Here is a 16,775-nt window from a genome sequence, read left to right as displayed (position 1 = left end):
AATATTTTAATGTTGCAGGTCAGGGAGCAAACTCTTCAAGTGTCTCAAAAATAAAAAAACCTCTAAAATTGTTTTTAGTTGTAGGAAACTTGCAGAGTCTATTTTTTGCAGTAATAACTCTACTAGGAATCACCTTGTTTGACAACAGTTCCATACAGTACCTCATGAGTACAAGGCTTGAGAGGGACTTTCAAATACTTTTCTGTGGGCTTCTTTCCACCACTCGTCACTTATGGTATCTTTAAAGAAACACTGTAACAGCTTTTACAAGGACAAAAATGTAATGGCTTCCTCTCACCATCAGGGAGGCCACAACACAAGTGATTTTGTTTCTTTTTATATAAAGTAAGCCAAACAGGGAGAAGACTGCAAATGATAGTGTGCAGAGACGTAGCATGAATTCAGCACAGACAGACTCAATGATAGGAAACCTGACATTTTGCCATCTGTTTGTCTCCAATAAATGTCTTCTCTAGAAGATTTCTTGTCCCCTCACCTCCTCTTCCCAACACCCACGCAACCGAGCAGTCTCCAACCTGGGCCTGAGCGGCTGAGCTTGAAGCCATCTCATCTACGTGATGCTGCTGCTGCAGCAGCTACAGCACACGCTACGGCTTCCCCCACGGCCAGCGGATCACAGCTGCTGCAGCCACCGCAGGCAATGCGAAGGGACCCGCCATGCAGAGCACACCCGGGTGTCCGCCACGATAGCATCTCACTGGGCGTTTCTACTGTGCTTAACACCTCAGGATCTGCATACTAGGCAACTGAAGGAAAAAAAAAGGAAATGGGGATTCAAACTTTCCAAGTGACTGAGGGCAAGCATGAGTCTCTTCTATACAGATTTTTCAAGCTACCAAATCAGGCTGTTGATCTGTGGGTAAAACAGGGCCAACAATATCTGTCCAACTTAAAAGGATGTTCCCTGCCATAATTATTTTATAGAATGTTGCAGGATCTCAGATGAAAGGACACAAATGTTACTGTATATACCACTGAAAATCAAGTGTGCAGCTCAATGTTCTTAGATAGCAATCAGGTTTCTGATTACTTTACTGGTACCTCAGTTTTCACCTCCTTCCTAATTCCCACCCCACCACATAAATTATGGCTACTTCTCACTTACTGCACCTTCCTGAACTGGTGGATGATCTTGCTTGTACACTCTACCAAGACCAAAACCCATGCTGTTTTGTCACATGTCAAGACATACGGCTGTTTTTACTGCACCTTCCTATCATCTTCAAACTATTTTTGTTTTCCTTTGCATTGACAACTTAGCATTGTTTTCCAAAACTGAGCATAAATAAGAGCCCTACAAGAAGGCAAATTGTCAAGCCAAAGCAGTAAAGGCTTTATGGTTCCCCTAACACTTAGCATAAAGCAATAAGGAACATCTGAAAGTTAGCTGTAATGTCTAAAATTTTTAAGTGCAGTCTCTTTGCACAGAAGACTCATGTTGTTATTTCAGTCGCTACAGTTCACATGCAACTGTTGGGCTGAACTACTTACAAGCAAAAAATAGATCTTCATAGTCTGTGTGTTTCAGAATACTGAGGCATTTAAAAAAATTAACAAAAAAAGTATGGCTGAGGGAAATCTGAGCCAAATGAACCACCAAATATTTCACATGAGCTGCAAGGTAAGCGCAGCTGGGAGCTAAGTGGTTAAACTATTCCGGCAGCAGGGATAATAAATCTTTTTTTTTTCCTAGTATTTGGGTACTTACTAGGTGATTCATCAGTGCAATACACAATGGCTTTTACTGTGTGATCCATTTTCTAACCAACCGCCAAGCCACCATCAACCCAGTGTACAGAACTGCATGTGCCACAGTGCAAAAAAGGCATGTCTGAAAGGGTGATGAAACAGATATGCATCAGCAGAACTGGGCTGAAAGAGGTGTAGATTTTGGGAATGTGCTCTGGCTCTTCGGGAGTTAAGGTCTCTATAGCCTCTGAGAACTAGGATGGGCTTGCGATGCTCCTTACTACAAGCCGTACAGTTCAGCAACACCTCTAAAAGTATCTGGAACCCAAGATCCAGAAAGGGGACAACACAGCTGCAAAGAACAGCATTAATGAGGAGAAAAAAACCAGCACATGAAAAGAACTCAGATACATAACAAACTTTTAATGGCCTTTTCTTTAGTTGTTTGTATTCTGCCTATGAGCTCCAGGTTCCTCTAAGATGTAACAGCATCCAACCTTCACAGCATGTTTATGCTGTTTCCCAAAGGATTACTGTGGCAAGGTTTCTAGAAGAAAACCCTCTTTCTCCTGCCTGTCGTTGAAGATGTCACATTTGACTGTCTTTATATTTTCTAATACATCAGCCAGGTGCTGCTCCTGCCAAAAAAACAAATCTTCTGGGTGTTCCAAATTGTAATAGCTTATACAACTACTGGGTTATTCTTTTCTTTTAATAGTCTAAGACACTGAAAAGAGGAGAAAATGTAAGTGTTGCCCACTAAGTACTATGTAACGACTCTAGCCACTGCATGCAATTTCATTTCATACATCCAGCTCTCTAAGGAAATAATGCTTCTCCAGCTGAGTTAAGGAGCCATTTTCACATCCATTCCCTTTTCTGAAGCCACTAAAGGAAAATCAGAGCGATGCACTTTTTAATGACTTTGGCATAACCAAAAGAAAACTTCACTCTATAAAAGGAAGCCTGGTTTCTCTCCTTATTTGGCAGTAAAACATGTACTGATTGTGAACATGGCTTGAATACAAAGTACATTGTAATTGAGCTGTATAAGCATTTCAGTTTTAAGATGGCACTTCTAATCTTTCTCTCTCCGTAGTATGATCCAGAGACTAGGATGACTTAAAATTCAGAGTTTCCAGTTGTTTACAAAGCAGATTTAGACAGTTGAAAAGCTTATTGTTTAGGAGCCATTATTCATCCACAAATTAAAATAAAAAGTAGTAGCAAGGGTTGTACATTGCTTTCAGTGATATTTAAATGCTGAGCTCCTGTATTATCAGTTCACTTGTTTTGAGAAAAACACCTTGGAACAGCAAAATTATTATTGTACATGGGGCGGCAGTCAGTCTAGTCCAGTGTCCTCTCCCTTATCATGGCTTCAACTAGCCATTTTAAATAAAAAATCCTGTTCCAGTCTGTTTTGAGATAAGATGTCCCAAGGGAGTTTTATCCTATTGCCCAATAACTTGGAGATTGGCCTGTGTCCTAAAACCTTTCCAAAAACTGTCTTTTTAAATTTTTTTTTTAAATTTTTGTTGCCAAACCTTGAGTCTGTTGCTTCTCTTCTAGACCTTACTAAGCTCTTGGCCATACCGTTTCCCCCATGGGATATTTCTTTTCCACAGGGCTGTGACAAGGCAAAGCAAATAGCAACATTTAAGAAGTAACTGGAAAAATTAATAGAAAAAAATAATCATCCCTTACTCTTAAATGAGCAAGTCACCAATTTTGGCTGTGGAAATTCCCCAAGCAAAGGTCAACAGGAGGCTGGGAGAATATTGTAAGGAAGCACCACTACCCACCTCTTCTTCTGCTCCTCTGGGGACATCGGCTGTAGGTAGCAGGACAGAGTGACAGCCTAGACGGGCCTTCAGTCTCGTCTCACCTGCCCGTGCTTATACAAGGTATTTCAGTCCAGAGGATTTAATCATTCTAACTACAGGGATAATACCTCACCAGCATGACCACAGCTTACACACTTTGGGCAGGAAATGAAAGTCAGTTGGAAATTGTGTGTCAAATGGGCAGAGCTGATGGTACATTTACAGGTTTAGACAAGACTGAGTTACTGAAACACTAAAACTGAAAGATCAGACTAGAGATTTTCGCATTAGATACAATTTCTCTCTCAACAGGTGGATGTAGAGATGGAAATTCATCCGCAATACAGGCAGAGGGCTAACTGCTTTTTGATCAGCTTTTGACATCAGTGGAATGAATTTTTACCAAACGCCAATATTACTCAGAGGTTTCTGCGGCTGCTGGCCTGAGTCCTGTCTCTACAGTTATCTGGCCTATGCAGGAGGAGGGGAGCCACTGTATCTCCCTGATAGAAATTTTGGGGAGCTGCCAAGGGGAGATGTGAAAGGATTCATTCATCCAGTGGTCAGCAGCGGGAGCGCTTACGGGACTCAGGGACTACACAACCACGGCAGACAGAGGCAGCAAATCTGCACTCTTGTCCCACATTATGTTCCCTGATGCACAAAGGATTTATGGTAGAAATCCAGGAGAAAAAATAAAACATGGCGGCATATTGTAATAGGCTAAAAGGTATTTAATTGTTTATACAGTCAAAGGGAACCACTGAACTAATAAATGGGTTGTTATTCCTGTGAGGGGAGGACAAGTGGCACATTAGCTCATTTTATTATTAAATTAATACCACATTAGTGTGTTTAATTGATCCAAATTGTTCTAACCCAGCTGAGGTTGGCATGTTCAAACCAGCTTGATGCAGGCATGTCGTAATTCATTAGTTATTTCCCTTAGCCAGGCTCAGGGAATTTGAGAAGAATCAGGTGCACCAGAGGAGCAAAAAGGCGTAAGAGACCAGCTGCTTTTCCCTGGCCATTTCTCTTCCCTTTTCTACTTTTAACTCTGCTGTCGATCACTATTGCCAGGTAGAGCTGAGCCTGCCAATCACTCTGACACCCTGCATTTCCCAAGCCAGAGACTCTCCTGTGAAAACTGTTGACTCGGATTTAAATATTCTTCCTCACAGTATTATTTTTTACTACCTGCTATAGAATTTCTGCATGCACAAGATTAATGCTCGTGAGGACTTCATTTAAACAGGAACATGACAGAATTGATAAATCTAGTGACAAGAGCAAAAGCAGCCAAGAAGTGAGAGAGACCTGTGCATTATTCTACCCACCCGCTGTGCTGAACATGCGACTCAATGTGTCACGTTCTCTATGTACACTATCTGAATCCAGTCTTAACAGTACGCTTGACATTTTACAGAATAAAGAGATGACCTGGTGACCCAGGCAGAATAAAACAATATTTATAGGTGCCAAGCCACTGGGACTCAGCATATGGAATTGCTGGAACTGTTGCAAGACTGCTGTTACGGTACAAAACTAGCAATAAAGAGGAAAAGAAAAACTATCAATGAAGAGGAAAAAAGGACCACTGCAATCAGATGGGAAAGATCTTCCACCTGCAGAGGTTGTTTAAAGATTTGGAAACACGGTGTTTGGTCACTGCTGCTCCCTCAAACCACAAAGCTGTAAGCATTACTGAGGCATTGAGGGAAACACAGCACATCCTTTCCTCCCTGAGACCTTCGCAGGGTGGATGGAAAACGACACTGATCCAAGGACTTCAAAACTGTAGCAGATCATGATAACCCTCCAGCCACCATCCACACCCTCACTAGCACGTGCGGGCTGGTACAGGCTCCCGCACCTTGCAGAGATGCTCTGCTTGCACAAGGCTTTGCTGCAGACCCTGGCTAGCACAGGTCTTGGTCATCAGTGTGGCTGGGACCGACTGGGGCAGGGAAGTGCTGCTGTGTGGGGCAATTACTGCTTGTTCCCAAAACATCAATCTGAGCCAGGCCCCAAGGAGGGAGTGAGCATCAGTCTGCTTAATGTCTTTCTCCCAGAAAAGCATCTTTGCAAACTGATTCTGGGGAGGAGCCATTCTGGACCAATAAACAACTGTCCTCAGGACAGGGTTTCCTCCTCATTCGCTTCTCTTTCCTGGACTAGGGATTTCTTTACTCAGATAACACTGGAAAACCATCACTATGCAAAAACTCTCAGTGCCATGGTTAAAATAAGCTGAGGAGAGGGCCAGCTTACCTTGCGTTGTCCCTCCCGTGTGATTTCAAGAAGTTCATATCACGATATCTGGACAGGAATGCTACTAGCTGGTCATTTGTCCTGCAAGAGAAAGAGCAAAAGATGCACAAATTACACTGCGAAAACTACTATGTTTAGAGTAATTTATATACTTATTGTTCTCATTTGGGGACCACCTGCAGACTCTTTGAAGGAGGCAGTTGCTGAGAAAACTCCCACCCTGCTCCTAAACTTCACTCCCTCCCTCTACTCAGGAAAGTGTACTTGGAAAGAAGTACAGCTTTATTACCTCTTAACAAATTTCATATCAACTCTTGGCAGCTGTTTTAAGCATTGTAACAGAGTATGTATTAAGTAATACTGCTCAGTACTTTTTAAGTATGAAAATCCAGCTGTGAGATGACTGCATTGATAGTCCCATTTTACATGCTTTGCTAGATCTTTCCTACGGAATTTGGTTAAGTATTGGCATTTCATTTGTTTTCATCCTTGTAATAGAGAAGAGGCCAAGGTCAGAATGCATAAAGCAAGAGAATTTGGATGTCAAAATCCCAGTATAATTAATAAGAACAAAGACATTTAGAAGGTTAATTCCAGTTAGTATGACTGGCAATCTGACACCAGTATTTTCAAAATTTCAGCTGACATGTCCAAGAATGTATTTATGCTTGACAGCTTTTGTGGTCTGTTATTTCTTTAACAATGGAACAAAAACATTCTCTATTTATCTAGGTCAGCATATTTAGGAAAACTGAATAAATCATATTAAAAAGATCTTCATCTCCTGAGCTGCATTCAAAACCACAACATTGCAAATACAACACCATTTAAGCAATGGTCTGTAATGGAGTTGATGACAGAAAAACTGAAGAGAAAACACCTGTCAATAGTACTGCATCTTGAAAACATTTCATTATTATAAGTCACAGAAAACCAAGTTAAACCAGAGTCCTGTATAAAACGCATTTAACTTCTGGGGTCAGGCTGCAACAACTTGGAATTGTTATCAGCCTAGTAAACTATCTTCGTATCTCATAAAATCAAATTCTTCTGTCATCACAGGTAGCATTTCATTACTGAACTGATGAATAAAGAACAAGTTAACCATTGATTTTATCCGGACCAAATGAAGTATCTGCCTGTCAACCAGCCTGAACGACCAGGCTGTTGGAGCCTGAGACCCTCCCTCTACGCTCACTCGTGTGAGCTGTAATACCTCCCAGGGTCAGACTCCGCATCTCAATTTGGCAACCTCAGAAAACTGCTTTCTGTATAGTAAGCTCTGCAGATTTTCACATTTGCTGCTCCAGTGATTCTCCATCTTACCGGGATGAATAGGCATTTAGTGAATTTACTTAGCAATGCTTCCACATGAAATGGTTTCAATGGCTGACATCTTCGGGTGAGTTTCTAGGCAAAAGCTGGCACGCAAAGATGATCTTTAGAAATATAACCAAGTTTGGAAGTGCTTGAGCTTTGATTTCCTTACAGGATAAAAATCAAATCAACTGAAGTAACAATCCACACCACTCAATAAAACACCATCATTTCTAGATTGCTCACCAACTATATTTTGGTAGTCAGCAGTGCTCTACCAAGTGTATTTGGACTTGGGGCTGCCATACAAACTTTTCAATGCTTCTCACTTTTTAGATAATGCTTAGAAATGCCCACATGATTTTTAGCTCTCAAAATAATTAATAATTGACATTTTCCCATTTCTAGGAAACACTGGTGGCCTTGGTCCCATTTTTAATATCTTTTTTAAAAAAAAAAAAAAAAAAACAAGAACTTACACAGAGTTTTACTCTTTGTCAATTAAGTATGCTTCTTTTCATGTGGTGACAATATGGAAATAAAACATCACATTTCCATTTGGTAAAACTTTCTAGTTATTTGACATTTAGATTTATGCGGTCAACCAATTCCGTGCTCAGCATGGGAGCACACTGAATTTCTATTAAGCTTTCATTCAAACTGCTTCTTCTGGCCCCAATATCATGAGGATGCTGTGCACCACCTCCGAATTATTCCACCACATGACATTAAAAAGAAAATCAAAGGTACTGAACACGCCATAGATGCTAATGCAGCTGCTGACATCCTCCTCACCTCTCAGAAAACTTTGCCTTCAGGGGTCTATTTCCTAAATGCCTCTGGCACAGATTGCTACTGCACTTCTTCATGTATGGCAGCAGCAGAGTCTACACCATCGCAGTGCCTCTGGCACTCCTTCTGAGAGATACTAAAGACATGGGCCTATTTTTTCTCTAAGTAAGGCAATGGAAAGCTGAGATTTTCAGCTGAAGACATCACTGGGAGCAACATCAACTCCACACTGCCGAATTAAATTCTGCTATAGCTCCACAAATTTCAGGGATAATTCACTAGCATAAATCTGGCACCAAATCTTTTACTAACCATCACAGTATAACAGAAAGTAACAAGTGCAACATATTTCTAGTATTTCCTTCCTAAGAAGGAAACAAAAAAGTCATGCTGATAGGGAGAGCAGTTCATGCTACTGACTAAAACACACTAATGTACATATTGCACTCCTATCAGTTTCCCTAGCGTGTAACACAGCATGAATACAGATCGAGGAAAAAGCCTTTCCACAGTTGGTATGTGAGGCTGGAGCTGACGGATGCATGCACACAGCTCTCACTTTTATTTCCTTTTGTTATTAAACTCACTCGAAGGGTGAGGCACCAGGGAGAAGAATTAGTCAGCTGGTTACCTGTGCCGTTAGCCGGGAGGGAGGACGATGCGAGAGTAGCGAGGCTGAAAGAAAATGTGCAGGCTTTCACATGTGGAGCATGCAGAGAGGAACGGGAAACTAATCCTCCAGTGAACTTGAAGTGTGGTGAAAGATTATGCGTGTGGGAGGGCTTCCATGAGCAGATGACAAGTGAAGACTGATGGGGAAATAAAGCATTTTCGACTTCATTGATGTAGATTTGGTGTTAAGCAAGGGCAGGTCTGCCAGCTGGGATGGAGGGGTCCATCTCCACCAGAACTTTACTGAGATTACCTCAATAAGGTACTGCTGCTCCCCTCCTGCAGCAAGGGTGGATGGAGGTAGCAGGGGCAGAGCAGCGTGCCCGCCTGCGGAGATGCCACACAGCAAAACTCAGCCAAGCCTCCCACGGGATTGGGCTCAGAGGATGGGAGCACTCGGCTGGGCAGGCAGGGGCTCTGGTGGCTGCAAAAGCAGCTCCAGGGCTGCCGGTGACTCAGCCCTTGGCACTGCTCAACCTGGGGATGTGGCTGAGCCCCTGGGCTGGGGCTCAGCCCAGAGTTAGGGTCAACATTAGAGTTAGAGGTCTGAGGAAGAGAAAGGCGAGTCCTATAGCAAGAAGGGAACTCAGAATATATTGCCAAAGCAAAGCAAGGTCTGCTACTAGTGTTTTCTCATGAGCAGGCCCTGGCCTGGGACTGAGGCGTCCCAGGGCGTGAGCAGGCTAACCAAGCACTGAGTAAGCATAGATACATGCTGAACATTGCAATCATTTCAGAATGTGGCATATACACTGGGGACTGAAATGGAAAACTGAAAAGAGAAACACTGACTTCGTGTTTGCATTGTCTGAAGGCACTGGCAGGTCTGCCAGGAAGCGGCACGAATGTTTCCCTGTGCACAACCATGGCTGAACACTGCGGAGAACAAAAGGCAGTGCTGGGCTTGCTGGTTTCAGGCAAACCCTCCAAGTTCTGGTGACTAATCCAAGCAAAGAGCAGAGATCCCCTTAGTTTACAGCTGTGAAAATAGATTAAGAAATTCTTTGGAGAATCTGAGAAAAGGAAAACAAGCAATTGTTACTTTTGGAAGACAGTGAAGGCTAATATAAATGTCCTTGATTCAGCAAGGTACTTTAACGCACGGGCAACTTGAAGGATGTAAGGAATAGCAGTCACTTCAATGGGACTATTCATATGTCAAAACTTATTCAATTGTGTAACAGTTTGGCTAAGTTAGATCAAAAGTTCAGAAACTTTTGGCAGCACCCGCGTACGGAAACAAAGATAGTTTCATTCTGTGTAGGAATCAGATAAAGGAAAGAGCAACTGCTCTGTTGGATTCTGGGGTTGGACTCTGCCATTTTGGTACTGCAGGGGCTGCCCCCCACATGGCGAGAGCCTGGTGCCCCTCTCCAGAGGGGTATTTCAGACATGCTGGTGTTGGTCTGCCTGTCCCAGCGTAGACCCTTGGGCTTTCCCCCCCCAGCCTGGACTGGGAACCGGGGGGCTGCCCAGGCACAAAGCAGGCTGTGGCTCTGCAGACAGACGAGACCCTGGTGATTAAAACAGGGACCAGTGACAGTAAGAAAAACTTCCTGGGGACCACAGATTGCTGCAACCCAAAAAGCCACCCACTTAACTGAAACGCAGCCCAAACTCCAGAGCCCACCCACAACGATGCTGCGGCAGAGACAGCACTGCCAAAAATTACTTTTGGTTTCTTTCCTGCTTCAGCAGGAGAGGTCACAGGTAGGAAGGTTCAGCTTGCCATCTGCTTCAAGTGAACTCACCAGTGAGGTCTTCAAAATGTCCTCATTTCAGGTAAATCCCCAGACTGGGTTTATAAACTATTTCCTTTATCAAGGACCAGACTGGGCAGTCTTGATCCAAACTTCATGAAAAGTGCTAGGGGCCGCAGTGCATCTGCATACAAAGTATAGATCATCTCTCTGTCTCCCTGTCACTTAATTTCTGATCTATCAGAAAGGTAAGGCTAAATAAATGTTTTTAGACGTGATGTATATATACAGTGTTTCTGCTTGGAAAGAACCTTTTTACTGGAGAATTCTTTTGTTACTGGCTCGAGGTTTGAGACAAAATCTAATGAAATCCATGGAAATCTCTCCTATGGTTTCACTGGGCTTCAGACTTCTATAGGCAGCTTCATTCTCTTCAGCTCTGCTTCACTAGCAGTGCCTGGGAAGGGATGGCTTTTACTGCACTAGCTCTTGCCAGGTCATTCTCAGCACTTCTTTCACCAGGAATACCCAACATTGTCCCAACTTCAAAGTCTGTCATGAACTTATCCTGAACTACATGCACAAGCATGGGCTAGGGACAGCTGCTAAGCTGCACCCAGAGTAAATTCCATTTTAAATCATTTTCTGGCATTATTTTCTTTTCTTCTCTTTTCCTGTATGCCTGCTCTTACATGCAAGCATCAGCACTGAGAAGTGGATTCTGCTACCCCTTCCAGGCAGCTGTAACTCACTTTAATCACAAATGTGGTTAGCTGTAAATTACAATGCTGGAATATGAAAAGCTAGAGCAAGACAATTAAAATGCGGCTTTAAAATTGTTTAAAACAGACCCGCTCAGTCCTGGTTCCACACTTCTCCAGAAGTGAAGGGCAAAGCCTGCTGGAAGCAACAGCATCTTGGCCTCTTAGCAGTTTCTCTCCCCAATCACTAATCTGATTTGAATGTGATTTTTGCCTCTAGTGCTTTTGTCACTGTTGCAATCTTAATGTGTGGAAGAGGTTTTTTCTTACGCATTTTCTAATCTGACAGATAAAAAAAGAATATTAACACCTTTTTTATTGCTACACACATGGGACAAAAGGAACTTTTCATTACCCTGCCTACTGACACACTCCCAGCAAAAGAAATGTAAGTGTGCCTAGACTGTGACAATTCAGAGTACTGGTCACAGTAAGTAATTGCTGTGTTAACCATGCGACATTACTGAGACGACCGGCAACAGCAGGATCGGAGCAATCACCGAACCTGGGAGTCCTTGCAACTGAGCACACACCAGCATCTACAGCGTTGCTGACAACGCTTCTGCAGCCACAGCTCTGAGATTTTTTTTCATATATTTACCATATTTTGCAAAGACAAAAGCTGTATTCCCTAGAAGAACAACACTGAAGTGCTGAACTGAAACAGCTGCACTGCAGTGACCGTGACGATGCTGTGCCGTGACATCAGCGCCTGGGCTCTGAGGGCAGCTCCTGAATTCAGGCATCAGGACTCACCAGGCACCGACACCCACGCCTCCATGCTGGGCCGTACGCTTGCTTTTGGTGCAATTCAAACAGTCTAGGTTAGTATAGAACAACATGCCCGCTTGTGAGGAGACAGCACACTGAAAATTGGTACAATTGTTAATCACGATTAATTTAGTGTTATCTAAAGGCAAGCCCGCTAGCCGCTGCACAAGACCCTATAGCTGCAACAAAGAGGGACATGAGCGCAGGGAGGGGGTAGCCCTTGCTGTGGTGAACAGTGGTGTCAGCAAACATTGCGGTAGTTCTGCCATGGTTTGGGGTGCTGGAGAGGTAGGCAAGTATCACGAAAGCAGCTGAACAGATAAAAAAACCAGAGCAACAAACATAAAGGGGAAAGCGATTGGGAGACTAGGGCAAGGAGGCAAATGTGGTTTAAAGCAGCAATGAAGGGCCTCTGAAGCAAGGATGATGAGGGCAAATATATAGCCAGAAGAGGTAAGTCAAAACTACTACAAGTTCTCTCAGTGCCCAAAGCTTTGGTATTTCCACCCACACCCGCTTGACTCCTCTCCACAGTTTCCTTTCCCAGGATCACTGTGACTGTGTGAAGGCACAGCCCTACAGAGCCCAGATGTACAGCAACCCCGGCAGCTCTTTGCCAAGAAACTATTTCTAGAAGGTCCCTAGAGAAGAAAAAGACTTCAGAGAAGAAAACTGGAATTATGGGGCAAACTCATCTACTCAGAGTTAAGCATGATATTACTCCATGGTTGAACACGCAGATGTGCACACGAGAGCCTGGAAGTGGAAGAGCTAAGTGCCTTCGATTTTGCTACCTTCTTTTCAATAAATTCTAATAATTATGATTAAGCTCATTTATTACAATAAATGATTAATTTAATCTTACTTAACACATTATTGTAAAGCATTAGGATGTGCTGTCGCTGCCAAGACCCCTGTGCCAGAAGGAGAGTTCCTCCTCCACTATCCCTAGCCTGGGGCTATCCCACCTGGCTGCCCTCTCTTATACAAGGAGTGCACATGTCCAGCCCGGCCCACCAGCTTCTGCAGCTGCCAGCAGCCCTGCATCACCGGTGGCGAGGCGCAGAGGAGGTGGGGAGGAAGGAGAGCAACCCAGGAGACGGGGAAGAATTATTGCAAATTCCCACCTATACCTGTATAGTATCCAGTGCACCCTGAAAGCTTCGCTCCCACGGCTGCTGGGGACATGGCAGCACTTGGCAGTGAAGCTGGGTGGGATCTTCCTACTTGACTAAGGGACCCTGGTCCATACTGGCCCTTCCACCACGCCAGCTAGCACACGTGTGGGGGTGTGTGCACGGCATGCAGGGGTAACCTAACAAAAGGATACAACAGCGGAATGATTCAGCAGAAAAAAGCAAAAACCTACAAGACCTCTTCCTGAGGCATCTTATAGCAAGATGATCGACCATGCAAATGCAGCACAACAATACATGAAAAAACCTCTTCTTGCAGGGTTCAGCTTTCGGACCCTAGATATGTGGCCTGACCCTCTCACTGATGCTTCCAACTCCTCCTCCCTCCCCGAAGGCAATTCAGTGCAACGGGAGGCTCAGAGGAGCCTGACCCTGTAGCAAAAAAAAAAAAAGACTGCCATCTAAAAATGCAAAGAAAGGGGAAGGCTATATTTAGCCGTCGCTATCTATCACAGAATGAATATTAGCATGGCAGGCATTTCTCAGAGAAGCCGATTCCCATAACAGCAGTCATTCGTAAAGCGTACCATAAAAATGAGAACGATAGATACGATTTCAGAGGCCAACTGCACGCGGAAGGCTCCAGCTGACTGTTAACACCCCTGCTTTTACAACAGTGTTGTCTTAAATGGTTTGTTTTGTCTTTCAAGTCAGGTTTAACAGAGGAACAAGATAATGGAAGAAAACTATTGCCTTAGCAGCTCAGCTCGCTGGAGTACTTGAGAGATTAGAGTTCTGCTCCAGCAACAGCGCTGCCATCTGGGCTGGGAAGTCGCACCCGTGTATTTCAAAACATTGGCTTTCTGCATTTTGATGCTCCAGGCACTGATCAGTCATCATACGGGATGCAGCTATTCTCAGTGCAGCTCTGCCAGTGTTGTACGACTCTCAAGACATTTTATTAGCAATACAATCATCTTTGCTGTACTTTCAATTACTGCTTCCCATTCAACCATTGTCTATTTCCTATAGGAAAGAAAAGAACTAACATAGTCACAAAAGAGTGAAAGTCGTCTTTAAATGTCACACTGCTGAATAAACCTCTTCCTAGTGAGAGTACATAAATGCTTGCGTATAAAGGAGATCTACTGAGACAAAAAGAATATACTCTATCGTCTGCTTCCTGAGCCACTCCACAACCTATTTTCTATAAATTCAAGGCTTCAGACGGCATTCATAAAATAAATAAATAAGCCCACTGCTGACAAGCAGCAGCACATGCTTAAATGAAAATCCTAAAGAGACCATATAAGAGAATTCCACCAAGGATTAATGAACAAATGTGATTAAAACTATCTGCAGCTCTGGACTGCAGCCAAAACGCTGCCAGCAGTATTTGATATGTAAATGCTTAAAACATTTGCTATGTGCACAGCCGTTGATGCAAAGCCTCTATAGAGAGTTTCTTCATCTAATTAGAGATATTGGTTTAGCAAACTTTGGAGTTTATAAAAACCCTCAACGTCTCATTATTCTTTTAAAACAGAATATTCATTTGTTTGGAATGTTTTCCAGCTATATCCCATGAAACCCTGAAATGCCTTTGGCTAATGAAAAACTCCAGCCCTGTATCAGCTAATAAACCCTACAGCTTTTATGATAATAATAAACACTCACCGCATGCACTCATTAAAACTTTTTAACTTGTTGCTTTTGACTTTCTTTAGCTATTTGCTAGGCATAAAGTAATCTACTCGTATTCTATAGTGCAATTTCAACACAAGCATTTAAATTATCCAGGATTTTATCAAACACACCTTACTATAGCACAATCACCGTGTGTCTGATCCGGTAAAGCACTTAACAGCATGTGCTTAACTGTAGCATACTTGTAGCTCTTCTGAACGATGTGACTTTCACACTATATTCTCATAAATTACTTTATGGGTAAGGGTCTACATGTCCATGTCTTCGGAAGCAGCATGTGCAATGATTACACACAAGATTAAGAGCTGAGAGCTGTTCTTTAACTCATCTTAGATCTCTTAGGTGCACAAGTACACTTATTAAGGAGGCTTTTCCAGGGAGGTCAATCCAGTTGTACCTCCGTTTGCCCATCTCTACCACAGATATATCACACAACTCACCGATGGTTTGAGATTTCACTCATCAATGCTTACAAAACATTAAAAAAAAAATTCCCCTCAGTCCCAGGAGTACCTCTGAACTGATCTTAGGAGCTCATTTGTCTGTGACAATGACATTTTCTGAGCATCCCTACTGCTGCGATAAAAAGTAAAGAAATAAGAAAAACACTATCCTGTAATACCTTGTTATATGGAGCTCTTTCTTCCCAATTTTAAAGCAACCTATATATTTTATAGTAAAATTATGAAATGCATTAAAGTAGTTTTCCTTTCATAAATCTAATTTTATGCAATCACTAAGCCTAGATTATATGTATGCTTATCAACAATGAATGCACTGAAAAAACACTTGAATAACAAAAGCTTCTGAAGTACCTTCCAAATGTGCAACTGCACAGAACCTGGTGCACATGAAAATAATCAAAGAAAACCAGCTACATGAAGGACGAATTACTCCCTAAATAACCTGGTGTTGATGCATTCAACTCACAGACATTTTGCTAGAAAGGAAGGAAACGTTTCACCCTGATCTGTTAAACAATTTTCTATTTATTTATCTATTTAAGTTTATGAATGATCAGCACATCACCACTAGTATCTCTTTTTTTTTTCCATCTTGCTAGCCCAGAGCTTGAGTGCCTGACAGATGGTCTTTGCTAAAAAGGCCTATAATTGCATATTTCCAAAAAATATTTTTAAGTAAAGGCAGAGGCGTATGTCTAACTTAGATAAGGGCTAGAAAACTTGTTAAAGGTATATATTGTAGTAAAGCACAATTCCTTTCCCACTACATTCACAAGAGATGTCAGTTTAGTTAAACTGCATGTATGGAAGAAAGCTCATTTTTGTCAGTGCTGGCAAAAACTGTTTATTGAGCCTTGCTGGCATTCCCATTATCTGTATTTAAAAATTAAAATAATGCAGATTGCTGAAAAGAAAATACAGCAATGTGGGGTTTAGACACTTCAAATTATAGCCTGATCCAAAATACTTAGCAGTTTTGGATAAGTAACCCAAAGTTTACTCAGCATTATCTCAGCTCCAAACACGAGCTGGCTCTCCTAAACTAAGGTGCCAATCTTGAGTAAGCAGATCTCCTTTTGGCATTGGTGCATTTCATGTTCACAAGCAGAAGTTTCTGTTCATGGGCATAAATAAAAAAGACAAAAAGTTGTGAAAGCTATTTAAGAGACAGAGCTGCCACATTTGCCTGCTTTCCACTTCAGTCTCTGTCTGCCTGTAGTACAAGCAATTTGTCTGGCCATATTTTAGTCCATTTATCTTGGCTCTGGCACATTTCTAGTTTGTTTCCAGCCGTTTTTGGCTTTTGGTCCCACCAACACAAATCTGCAAATTGAAAAAAAAATAGCCTAACATACAACCTTCTGTTTTAATTTTTGTTCTCAGGTAGAGTCAATGGTTAAATATTATCCCCTCTGCTGTGGTTAACGGGCATGTAAGGGATAAGCCATACAGGTGTTTTGGGTCTCTTTTGCCTCTGCAGACAGGAGGCAACATCCTCCAGCAGTAGAGTGGAAGGTGTCTGACTCTGGTCCAAGGGGGGGCCCATGGAGGGGCACGGCTGCTGCTCCGGAGCCAGGCCAGGATCCTCGGCAGTAACGCTACAGCTCAGCTCAACTCCGCTCTCCCCTGAGCAGCATCATCAATTAGT

At 42.7% G+C, this 16,775-nt stretch overlaps 1 protein-coding gene across 3 annotated transcripts in view; it reads right to left on the bottom strand.

Annotated features, from left to right (window-relative positions):
* Positions 1-16,775, bottom strand: part of XYLT1 (xylosyltransferase 1) — a 210,506-nt gene that overhangs the window by 37,757 nt on the left and 155,974 nt on the right. For all 3 annotated transcript variants that reach the window (XM_087733195.1, XM_087733194.1, XM_087733196.1), the window contains one exon: positions 5,808-5,888. In XM_087733195.1, coding sequence (XP_087589321.1) covers positions 5,808-5,888 — 81 coding nt within the window. The remainder of the gene's footprint in view (positions 1-5,807; positions 5,889-16,775) is intronic.

The sequence above is a fragment of the Nipponia nippon genome, unplaced genomic scaffold (assembly GCF_047370975.1).
Source record: "Nipponia nippon isolate SJK-2023a ecotype South Korea unplaced genomic scaffold, ASM4737097v1 scaffold_5, whole genome shotgun sequence".
In the NCBI taxonomy this organism is placed as follows: Eukaryota; Metazoa; Chordata; class Aves; order Pelecaniformes; family Threskiornithidae; genus Nipponia; species Nipponia nippon.
The sequence above is the reverse complement of the archived record's forward strand: the minus strand, read 5'-3'. Positions and strand labels throughout refer to the sequence as shown.